This window comes from Stegodyphus dumicola, chromosome 12, assembly GCF_044657685.1.
Source record: "Stegodyphus dumicola isolate Sdum_Otavi_A_Nest chromosome 12, ASM4465768v1".
NCBI lineage: Eukaryota > Metazoa > Arthropoda > Arachnida > Araneae > Eresidae > Stegodyphus > Stegodyphus dumicola.
In genome coordinates this window covers 71478804-71491118 of record NC_140779.1, presented here as the reverse complement: position 1 = coordinate 71491118, position 12315 = coordinate 71478804, and the positions used below count along the sequence as shown (strand labels likewise).

Genomic DNA, 12315 nt, shown 5'->3' with positions numbered 1-12315 from the left:
TTTTTTTTTTTTGCATGAGGGGATGGTAGTATTTATTCAATCCTGTTATTAACAATTTATTCTTCCATTTACATTACACTAGGAAATACTGCAAGGGTAAATTTTTATTCCCCAGAAGTTGCTGAAATAATTGAATCTTTTCAAAAGCATGTGCTTGCCCTTGTGATCTAAATTGGATCTGCCTTCCTTACGTGGTATTGAAAAATTTATAGTCATTTATTTGTTATGAAATGCTTTTTATTCCTCTACGAATTCATTTAATTAAAATTTTTTTGATAGTTTACCTATGGTATATTTTTACAGGTGTAAGCATTTTGCATTCCTGCGTTGGCTGTTCAACTTGCTTATTATGTCATTTACTTGGATGTCAAAAATTTCTCTTCTACTTGGAGCATTTTCCGATGATTTGGTATGATTTGTATATATATGTGTGTGTGTATGTGTGTCACATACTTGCCAACCTATGACACTCAAAAATCAGGAGATTTTTTTAAGAAATCGGGAGATTTTTCACAATGTTAAAAAGACTTTTTAAATGATGAAAATATAGTTTTTTATAATGAATTAACTTTAAATAGTAATTAATTCTTAAATGCAAGCAACACAAAAATACCTTACACATAAAAAAACATTTTTATTACTTGCATCGTTTAAGAAAACGAAAAAAAAAACTTTAATCAGTTTTCGTACAAATGTTATAAACAGTAGCAGATTTTGCTTTCTTTAAGAAAGAAACTTCATAATTTTGTTCATAGCAATTGCCACGTAGGCCTGCTTTTGCTAATAAAAGTTTTTATAATGTGTCATCACTAATTTTAGATCTAAATTTAGTCCTTGTTATCGCAACAACACTGAAAATCCTCTCACACTCTGCATTAATATGGGAAACTGTCAAGATGGCCAACATAATTTTAGACAGTTCACTATATTTTAAAATTCCATCAGCATCTTTCAGTTTTCCAATTAAACTCCACTGGGTGTCAATCCCAGCTGATTTTAAGTTTTCTAATTGTAAACTGCTGTTATGCAGCTGTTGGAAATGTTTCAATTTTTCCTTCCTTTTAGAACTCCTTTCAAGATAATAGTAAATAACAACAATGTGTTCATCCACATTTATTGGTAAAGAAGCTGCCCCTTTTTCAGCTGCTAAATTTAAGAGGTGACAGGTGCACGTCATAATCTGCAAATCTGAATTTTCCTTTCCTAAGATGCCTGCAACACCAGTCTTCAAGCCTACCAATACCGGTGCATTATCGGCACCAAGTGCTAAGCAATTATCCAGAGGGACTACATTTTCTTTTAAAGTTTTAATAATTAGCTGTGCTCTAGTAAAGCCTGTCAAATGTCCTTCTAAAGTGGGGATAGAAAGTAAACTGCACTCATTTTCTGAAGACTGTGGATTAAAAAAAGAAACACTAATTGGATATAGTTTTGAATTGGTATTATTGCTTCCATCCGTAGAGAGGCAGAACGGAGCTGTTTTAATGCAATCAATAACTGAAGATTTATTTTTCAAATCCATTTCTTTAACAAATGCACCTGTTTTGGTTCTTGCACTTGAGTATTTCTTAGGGATTTCACTATCGGGAAACATTTTTCTAAATAAAGCTGCGACGTGATCCGATGCATTCAGTGGCAGGTTGTGCTCCAGTAGAAAGGCAGAAAACAGATATTCTGCATCAATAACTTTTTGATTCTTTGCTTCCCAATAAAAATTAAACTTTTTGTTTTTTTCAAAACAACTGATTTTGTCCTTGTGTTTTTGTATACGCACATGTTTGAGAACATCCGCCCCTCCATCATGCAAAATCGAAAAATCGCAATAACAGACGGTACACATTGCAAATTTATTACATTTCCTTGAGGAAATAATGGAAGGAAAGTCAACTGTGTACAATTTTTGAAACGTACATGAGTATTTCACCTTTTTCGCAGGACATAAGAAAAGATGATAATTTCTAAAACTATTTTCCGAAGGCACGTGTACTCAAGACAAAATGACGTCAACTCAGGACAAAATGACCGAAGTAACTAAAGAACATACAAATAACAGCTTGCTTTGTCCACATTGGTTAATATATGCCAGATGACACACAGTGGAGCACGATGCCACTTGGAGAACTGGAGAACGACGTTTCTGGATACGTATATGCTCTCACTCACAAAGCAGAAGTTATCTAATTCACAAGGTTTTGTTTTAGATATAATCTAGAGAAAATTCAATTGCTTTCAGACGTCCAAAATCACATTTTTTTGTTCATATAAAAAAGTATTAAGCCAAGTTCCATAAAAATCGTGAGAAATTTTAAGAATAAGAAAAAGTCGGGAGAAATACATTGTAAATCGGGTTGGCGGGAGAGCGGTCGAAAATCGCGAGTCTCCCGCCTAAATCGGGAGAGTTGGCAACTCTGTGTGTGTAATAAGCACGAAATAATATACAGTACAAAGTCTTTAATCCCGACTCATCGGGAATTCGGCGATTCCAGATTATAAATCATAAATTTAAATCTGGTAAGATGGCATGCAATTAAAAATATGAAACCATAATTTATGAAATAAAGAGCAATTATGATCTAAAGGGTATCAAAATTTACAAAAAAAAAAAAAAAAAAAAAAAAGCTTAATATTTATTTGTTTACTTTATTAAACATTTCTTTAAATGCAAAATGTTTAAGTTGCTTTGTTTTTTGTGCTAATATTTTCTCTTTAATTCTATAAACAGACATAATTTCTTGTTCAGTTCCACTGTTCAAGTCTTGTAATTGCTGTGTCGAGAATACCGACTAACTTGTGAATCGAAATTTTTTCGTTTTCAATAACAGTCTCTATTACTTTCTTCACTATCGGAAGGAGTACATCGAAACATGCTTTTGCTTTGTAGATCCTTTGGCAGCTCCAGAATCGGAAACTCTTTTTGACATAATCGAAAATCAAAGCTTACTTTTTATAAAATTTCTCTAACAGTCTGCAGAAAATAATAAGCCGGATCCAATTAGAAGATTAAGGAAGAACGCAATCTGCAACATTAAGTGAAATAGATAATTAGATAATTTTAGCCTAGCTTATACCATCCGTTATACATTAAATGCGCATGCGTAAATGTATTATGCGCATGCGTAAACGCATATGCACATGCGCAGAAAGTTTGTAGCTTTTCAGGTCCAGATTATAGATCATTCCAGATTATGGACGTCCGGATTAAAGGCTTTGTACTGTATAATTTTTATGTAGCGATGAACTGACCAAATGCTTAAATTCTGGTATTTTTAAAAACTGTTTTCTTCCGTAGAATGATGGCAAATTGTAAAACATTACGCAACCTTAAAAAGGCAATCCAGCGTCACGAACAAAGTTTGCAAAATGGAACTGCGACTGCCGCACTGCGACTTCTATATTTCACAAATATCTTTCAACACAAATGTGGAAAAGTTCTGTTACTAGTCAAAATATACCCTGCAGTCTTTGAGTCACAGATGGAAGAAATGACAGCAGGTCTTTTGTTCAAATGAGGGGACATGTTTAAGAGTTTTATGGCTTACTCACTTTCCCGTCAAATGAGTACAGAGGAAGGTAGGTGTTGTTGCCATGGTATTCAGGCTGTAGGTAGTCTTACAGATTTGATTCTTAATCGCTTAACATTTTTAGTGCCATCTGTTATTAAAAATTGACATGAGAAAGGGGTATAAAACCTTCTTAATGCAAAGCAACAAGAAGACAAAATAACTGCTGTTAGAGATAGCATAACAATGTAAAAAAAAAAATTATAATTGAAAATAGAGCAATATGAGCCCGGAAATGGCGGCAACATAAAGTGTAGACATGCTAATAAATTGATCAACTCTAAAAGAATTAATGAGATCTTTAAATAGGAACTTATTTTTATTTCCTATTAAATACAGCATCCATTTCTATTTGTCTTTTTAAAAACATCATTTATGATAAATTTTGTCATTTCTATGGCTAAAACAATATTTGTGAAAATAAAAACATATTATTTGCCAAAGTCTATAAATGGCTATTGATTTTGAAAAAAAGCTTAGATCCCATAAATTTTTTAGTGTTAGAAAAAACTTAAACTTGATGTTAGGGTATTTAATTTTTGAATTTAACAGTTAAAAATACTTTGTTTCTTTGCATACCGCCTATTTTTCTTGTCTGTACTACCAGTGAATATCAACCGGTGGTACGCATTACATACCATCAGCTGAGAATAGCTGCTCTAGAATAAATATTTTAGAAAATAGAATAGGTATATTACTATCAGATATACATAATAAAAACAGTTCTAATAAACAAATTATAACAATACAATGAGGATCAAATCAGTAGGTAACAAACTTGTTAAAATGATGGTTGTCAACCCGTATTTTACTGAAGGCTTTAAAATCATCAGGCATCAGCATAACAGGTATATTGACATGAGTCAAGCCACTGACCTGTAAAAAAATATTACAATAATTTGAAATTTTTACAAAATAAGGTCTTATAAATTAATATATCTTATATCAAAATTAATTTTTTTCAGTAACTGAACTGTATGATTAACAAAATTTCAAATTATTTGACATTTATCAACAACTACCAAATGAACTAATTTCACAAGCTTATGAACATTGTAAGAGTGAATCTAAGTTAAAAATGAATGCAGCTATTCATCAGGAAATGTATGAATGGTTTCTTCAGAGCAAAATAATGTAAATAATGATGATATATTATTATGTTTATATAATTTATAACAATATAAATCACATTATTTAAATAAAATAAGTTATAAATAATATTTAAATAAAATACATTTAATTAAAATAATTATAGTTAAGTAGAAGAACAAACGAAAAAGACCTATGTGACCTATGTGAAAAAGACCTATGTGATAAAAAATTTTGTGCATTGTGCTGCAAAATTAAGGAAATTAGAAGATAAATTTTAGTAGGCACGCTTAAAAGTTACCAAAAACTGTGGCTCCATGAAAACTTTAACATGAGCAAATTTAGTTGCTATGAAATGTGTGGAAAAAGAGTAATATACAACATTTGAATATTTACAAGTAAAATTAATAAAAATAATTTAATTAAAATAAGTTATACTATTTCAATAATACAATTAACACTCCCACCTATTCAGAAGTGGGTTATCCCTGCATCATCCCTACTCAAAAAGGGGGAGGGAGAGAAAGACAGGAAAATGAATCGGCCAAAATATAAAAAAATTTTCTTTTTAATGGATGCTCTAATATTTATTCAGTGAGACTTCATTGAATATAGTTTTATTAATCTTTTAGGGAGAACCGATTTTAGTATTTTTACAGTCATAAGTCTTTTAATGGTTGTGATAATTATAAAGATAAAATCAAGAGAAGCAAAATGTTAATGCATACTAACTGGGAATGACATTGTCATTTAAATTTTATATAGAATAAATAAGCCTAACCAACCAGTTAGACAAAGGAAGACCTAACAAAAACGTATGCACTTTTCCAAAAGAAAAAGTACAAGATTGCATTCATTACTTTATTTCATTTTTTTTTAAATTTATTTTTAAGAAATGCTAGTTAAAGCACTTGAATATTTTGTTTTATAGCATTTAAGGCTGTTTTTATTTCTGTGATTTTCTGATTTTTCTTATATACATATGCACTAGTATTTAAAATACTTCAAATTTTTATTTTTACAATATTCGGATCCTTTTCAGATTATCCATTCATACCAATAACTTAACTAGCACGGATAGCCAGAATCAAATATGTTTAATTCCCAAACACAGCTATTCATACATATCAACAGAATACATCTTCTTGGAATATGTGGCTAGTTACCAATATTTCAGATAGGACTGCATACTTTCACTGGGACGCAATTTAGCGAATATTTTGACAAATTTATTGTTTACTTTTTGATTCCATTTCTGTAAACAGGCACTTCAAGATTCATATATAACTGCACTTTGTTTATCTACATTTCTACAAATTAGAATTTGTAAACTATATTTATTATTTCCATATTTCTTTTAACATAAAAGGTGTCTTTAATGTCCAAAGTTATAGACCACATTTTAGAAAGGTCCGAAACATCCTCATAACTGCATTCTTACGTAAACCCAGAAAGTCGGTTCTGGAGATCCTTCAAGAAAAGCTGTATCTAAGGTTTCGATTCTGTTAAAATTCTGACTACTTGCATAGTTTTCTTTGGTATAATCTAGTTATGTTTCCAAATTGCTCATGTAAAATGTTAATAATAACTCCAGTAATTTCCATCTCAGTCCTTTCTGTGTTAATAATAACTCTAGTAATGCTAATCACACGAAAATGCTCTCCGCCTTTAAAAGTTTGAGTTTGAAAAGTATTCCTCAAATTCAAATTTTTCCCTATAAGGGTCGCGTCAAATTTAAATTTTGCAAATATTTACTAAAAAGCCATCATGAAAAGAAACAGACTACACTATTAGTAGAGGCTATCAAAATGAAATTACAAGTATTTAGATATTGTTACAAATGTGCAGTTCATGTATATTCTTATGCAGCGATGTATATTATTAATCATTATTAAATGTGCCACTTATAGCACATAACAGTGTCATAAGCGGCACAAGAAGTGGATTGATTAAAGTAGCTTTCTTGCGAGTATTGCAAAAATACTTGAAACTACATTCGGTTCTTCTATATAGATGCGGTTTTTATTTCTTTTCCTTCATATTGCCTTATTTTTTGGGAAACTAGCAGAATATTGTCAGGACAATATTTCTTTGTCTCGTGTTAATTTTTAAATGAATGAAGTAGAAACAGTCCATCCGAGAAATGAAGTAGAAACAGTCCATCCGAGAAATGAAGTACACTCATGTCCATAAATTAAGGATAATGCAAAATCAAGCAAAGGAAGAGTTAGAAGCAAAACAAATTTGACTTATTTGTAAAGCTTATGTATTGAACAAAAGGTAAAGAGCAAAACAAGATGCTGCATGTTTGATATTATTAAAAATATAGCGATTTTTTCTCCCTGGAGCAAATTACAAAAAACCCCTATTTACAAAAAAACAATATTACATGGTTGGTATGATTGTTAATCATACCAACCATGTCTCCCAGACGATGCAATACAGTCCGTACAACGCCTAGGCATGCTGAGTATCAAATTATTGATCTGATCTTGGGGGATATTACACCACTCAAAAAGCAATGCTCTCCGAAGTTCTGGTAGACATGTAGGAGGAGGTTGACGGGCTGCAACTCGTCGGCCAAGCATTTCCCACACATGCTCTACTGGATTCAAGTCCGGTGAGAATGCTGGCCAGTCCATACGAGTGATATCCTCCGATTGAAGGCATTCGCTTACGATGTTTGCACGGTGAGGACGGGTGTTGTCATCCATAAAGTCAAATTGTGCATCCAAGGCCCCCCCCCCGAAAGAAATGTATATGTTATTCCAGAATGATGTCCCGATAGATTTGGTTTGTCATGTTTCCAATTTGAACATGCAGGTCAGTTCTGGAACCCAGAATAATTCCACCCCAAACGAGCACTCCTGCACGATCTTAACGGTGTTGTTCAATGATGTTTTCTTGTTGGTAACGGGTACCTGGAGCTCTCCATATGAAAGTCCCGTGAGAATCAGACTGCAAGCTAAACCTAGACTCGTCGGAAAACATCACACAAGCCCACTGTTGCGGTGTCCACAATGCATGCTCTCTACTCCAGGCTAACCGCAGGCGACAGTGAGTTGCAGTAAGTGGAACACATCTGATAGGTCTACGAGCATATAAACCAATTTGACCTAAGCGTCTGTACACGGTCTGCCTTGAAATTGTCATACCAGTGGCTGAAGAGAGCTGACGAGACAGGTCTGAGGCTGTGCTCCGCCTGATTCTTTTGGCAGTAACTGCCAAATACTGGTCCTCATTCCGCGTTGTAACTCTGGGGCGACCTGTACTGTAACCTCTACTCACATTACCATCATCTTGGAATCGTTGCCAAAGCCTGGAGATGACACTCTGGGCAATTCCATGTTCATCTGATACTTCCAGTTGGGTATGCCCATATTCCAGACGGCCGATAATTCCACCACGTAAAAAATCATCCAAATGCGTCCTTTGTGTCATAACTATTCGGTTATTGCACTGAAATGCTTATAAAGCGCCTGCGAACAATTTTACTTCTTTGCCTGTATTCCTTATATATCACTCTCTTACACTCTCGTCATTGTGACGTACCATCGGTGTCATATGGTTACTGTTACTTCCTGAAATTTGCATATGATTCTTGAAGATGTGTGTAGTGATTTTACAGGCGATATATTTATTTTAGAGTTCGATTTCCGCGTGACTCCGAATTATCCTTAATTTATGGACATGAGTGTAGAAACAGTCCATTATTCCCCTATATGTGTACTTTGTCAAGTAACCATAATTAAGTGTTCCAAGTTTTACATAATAAAATTATACATGATGGAAGATTTGCTATGGAAATGTACTGTTAATAACTGCCAATACAGTGTTAGGATAAGAACTGTGAACTGGCTCCAGAAAATTCACGTGCTTTCTTTTACTTAGCAGAATTCATATAGAAACAGAGATAAACTACAGAAAATACTGTTACAAATTCTGTATATATGGAAATAATATGTGAAAATGTAGTATATATGTAAGTAATATGTGAAAATGTAATATCTTTTGTATAATGTAACATGAAAAGTCGGAAAAGACAAACCCGTATCCACGCAACAATTTTTGATGTCATAAATGAAGCTGAATGACAGTGACAAGAGCAATGGAAGAGCAACTAAGATAGCTGGTGACCTCCTTTGCTACATTCCTAGAAAAGATGGGAAAAGTAATGAAAGCAGTTGAAGAAAAGATACAAGGGGTCTAAGAAGAGATGAAAGAGGGGCAAATATCTGTTAATGAAGAGATGAAGCTGTTCAAGAAACAATAAAAGGGGCTTTCAAATCAATTCAAGAACAGATTGAAGCAGGTCAAGAGGAAATTCAAAGAAAAATTACCTCCATAACAGCAGACAAATAAATTGGAGGCGATAGAAGGCAGAACAGACACGGCTGAAGATAAAGTTGAAGAAATTAAAGAGTTTCTGCTGTCGAACAACAAATCGATCAAAGAGAATTTGCTGTTCCAAAGAAGTTGACAGCTTAAAGAAATTCATAGTGACAGCAGGAAGCTATTCTGACGGATTTAAACTTTTATTCGTGACTTCTTGACCTCTCTAAAGCTGTCAACTTACAATGGAAAGACTTCCTGGCAAGAGTATAAGACTCAGTTTTCTGTAGTTGACAGATGCAAATGGATGGGATTTCCAAGCTAAGGACTGCTACCTTGCCGGTTTTCTGAGAGCAGACCCAGTGGATATTCTCCAAACTCTGCTCGAAAATCAGAGGTTACATTTCTAGGCTCTATCCGGGGGTTGAAGCTGCAGTTTGGCAAGAAGTGTTTAAATGATTATAGCAGGCTTCAGTTAAAATCTCACTAACACAGGTTAACGGAAACATTCCAGGAGCTCACCACAGATGTTGAAAAGCCATGTCACCTCGCCTTTTTGAACTGCCTATCAGAAACAATGAAAATCCTGTCCCTGCAGTACTTTATGGATGGCATTCAGGAAGCTGAGGTACAGGAAGCCCTGCGAATGGTGGATGTCAAAGATTTAAAATGTGCTTTAGTGTATGCCACGAAATTTTTGGAAGTCCAGCACGCAACTGGTACAGACCATCGCCCAATCTAAGCTGCTCAAGTCCAACAGTCAGTGCATTAAGTGACTGCTCGTCTACAGAATTTAACCAGAGAAATCAGTGCGAAATAGCAGTGACAAGAAATCAACCCTAAAATACTGGAAATGTGGTACCGAAAGCCACGTACGAAGGAACTGAAGAATACCCCAGGGCACGGAAAATAAGACCACACTTCAGCAAGGATGCAGGAAATAAATCAGTGGCCATCTCGCGGTTCAGAGTTTGCCAGATATTGAGAAGCCCTTTTTTAAAGCACTTCAGATTTCTGCAGTGATGAACTGTTCATCATGGGACATATCAATGGAGTTCTTTGCAATATGACCATCAATACTGAAGCCAATGTTCCCACCATTCGGAAAGATTTAGCTCAACAGTTGAAATGTAAACTCATCTGGGCGACGCCCTGCATTATCCTCCAGACATTGTCCAGATCGAGAAAGATTGAAACAGGAAGGGGACCTGTCTTAAATTCTGTCAAACGCTCATAGACTGAAACAATGAAAGTTTTATTTTACAGATATCAAGCTTATGTACTATTACTGAAAAATAAATGATTATAATATTTAACTTAAAACTAAATTTTGATCAAGATATAATTTTGAAATTAGCTAAAAATAACTGGTTTTCATCAGATAAAGTTGTAAGATCTTCTACTGTAATTATTTTTTCAATATATTAAACTTACTCCAGATAAACGTAAACGAACTTGCGGCACATAATGCCAAATAAATATTACAAAACGTTATACTCTCTATACTGTTTATTCTCAGAAATTAAAAAAAATTAAAATACGTAAATTCATTAATTAATGAAAGTCATCACGATAAACTTCAGTGTGTGCGTTTGACGATTAATTTATAACCAGAAACCACATACAACATTTACGGACGGACCATTTTCATTTTCCTCTGTCCGCTAAACCTCAACAGTTTAAAACGCACGTGTACCTGCTAACGTTCGCGACTGATAAGAGAATGCAACAATAGAAGGGATTTGGGTAGTTGTGTTTCGCTGCTCTAAGACTCACTTCATATTATTAATTTGAATTCCTGCTCCTTCCTGCACTGGAGATGTCGGGTGTAAATGACGATATAAGTTACAAAAAATAACATCACTGCATTTCTATATTAATCGTGAGCTAGATCTAAAAAAAGCATGCCAAATTTCCCTTTCTTTCTGTAACAAAAATAATGTATTTAGCTCAAGGGGAGAAATAAATAAATGATTAAATCAAAGTAAGCATTATTTGCATCACATTATTTCTCAGACCTCAATCGCAAGCATTTTTCAAAAGAAACTAAGAAATACACAGCTATATCAAACCTTCCTATAATATCAAACTCTCTCAGCACTCAAAGCTAAAGACATTAAAGTTCTGCAGTTTTTAATACCACAGGATACATGAATGTTTTGGTATTTATAGATTCTTCTTTGAAATCAAAGTTTGTACCAGATTTCTTACCATAGTTTTGGCTAGTGGTGAACGCATTCAGAAGAGTAAATCAAAACACATGCTTTAAGGTGGCTGTAAGAATTTTGACTGCCTATAGAGCTATAAAAGTATTTTCGCGTTCCTTACCGGGTGCTTTCCTACTTTAATAGGAAAGCACGTCCGGCTAGCAAATCGAGAGATCCGGTGCTTGAATCTCGGAAAGGCACTGCACATTTTTCATGTCTCCTGCTTCGGAAAAAACCCAATGACTCTACAAAGTGTCACATTTCATGAGATGTACCATTTCTAACAGCGGTATGTTCAAAACTAAACACAGATCCAGACTACTAAAAAATAAGTCTCACATGTTACAAACTTGTATGATCATATAGAACTGTCATATAGTTTTTTTAAGCTGACCTATTAACTGTGTAAATAAATACACTACAGTATATCAATATATTGATTGATCAGCATACTTTTTTTTAAATAATAATTTGACCAATATCCTCTTTCACTAGATGATTTTTAAAATTAAAAAAATTCATGCAGTTGGCGATCAAACAATGTTAAAAAAAATAATAATAAATGTAAAAACATATACTACTTTTTTCTCTGGGAGGGGGAACTCATTTAAATTTACACAGAGGTCAACGAAAGTTAGAAGCCAAAAATGTTTGGCACGAACTCCAGTCCACCTTCACTGATAACTAATTGCGCACAAGCTAAATCAAATTATTAATTCGCCAAATAAAGCTATGCTTCCGGAACTTCGAGAGTCGCAAACAACATAACCACATTAAATGCTTTGTTTCCATTATAACATAATCCATCCGAAATAACTATTTTTTAACAAAATAATGATGCTGTGAATGTAAAGATTTGCAGTCAAAATTTTTAAATCATCGATAAACAAAATGCTATTCTAGTAGACACAAATAAATAAATAAATTTAATTTAATTTAAAAGAGTTTCTAGTAAAAGTGCCGATTGTTTTTAATTACACAAAAGATACATGTACTTATTCAAATAAGCATACTAGGAACGCATTTTTATAGCCAAGGACAAGTTCTTTATTAACTGAGAACTGAGCCCCTGCCAGAGCACTTCTTTCGTATAAATAGACGACGAAAACCGTTCTGCGCAAGAGGCA

At 33.8% G+C, this 12315-nt stretch overlaps 1 protein-coding gene across 2 annotated transcripts in view; it reads right to left on the bottom strand.

Moving 5' to 3' along the window:
* Positions 1 to 12315, bottom strand: part of LOC118182160 (phosphatidylinositol 5-phosphate 4-kinase type-2 alpha-like) — a 131330-nt gene that overhangs the window by 57125 nt on the left and 61890 nt on the right. For both annotated transcript variants that reach the window (XM_085806552.1, XM_085806553.1), the window contains exon 2: positions 4339 to 4436. In XM_085806552.1, coding sequence (XP_085662678.1) covers positions 4339 to 4436 — 98 coding nt within the window. The remainder of the gene's footprint in view (positions 1 to 4338; positions 4437 to 12315) is intronic.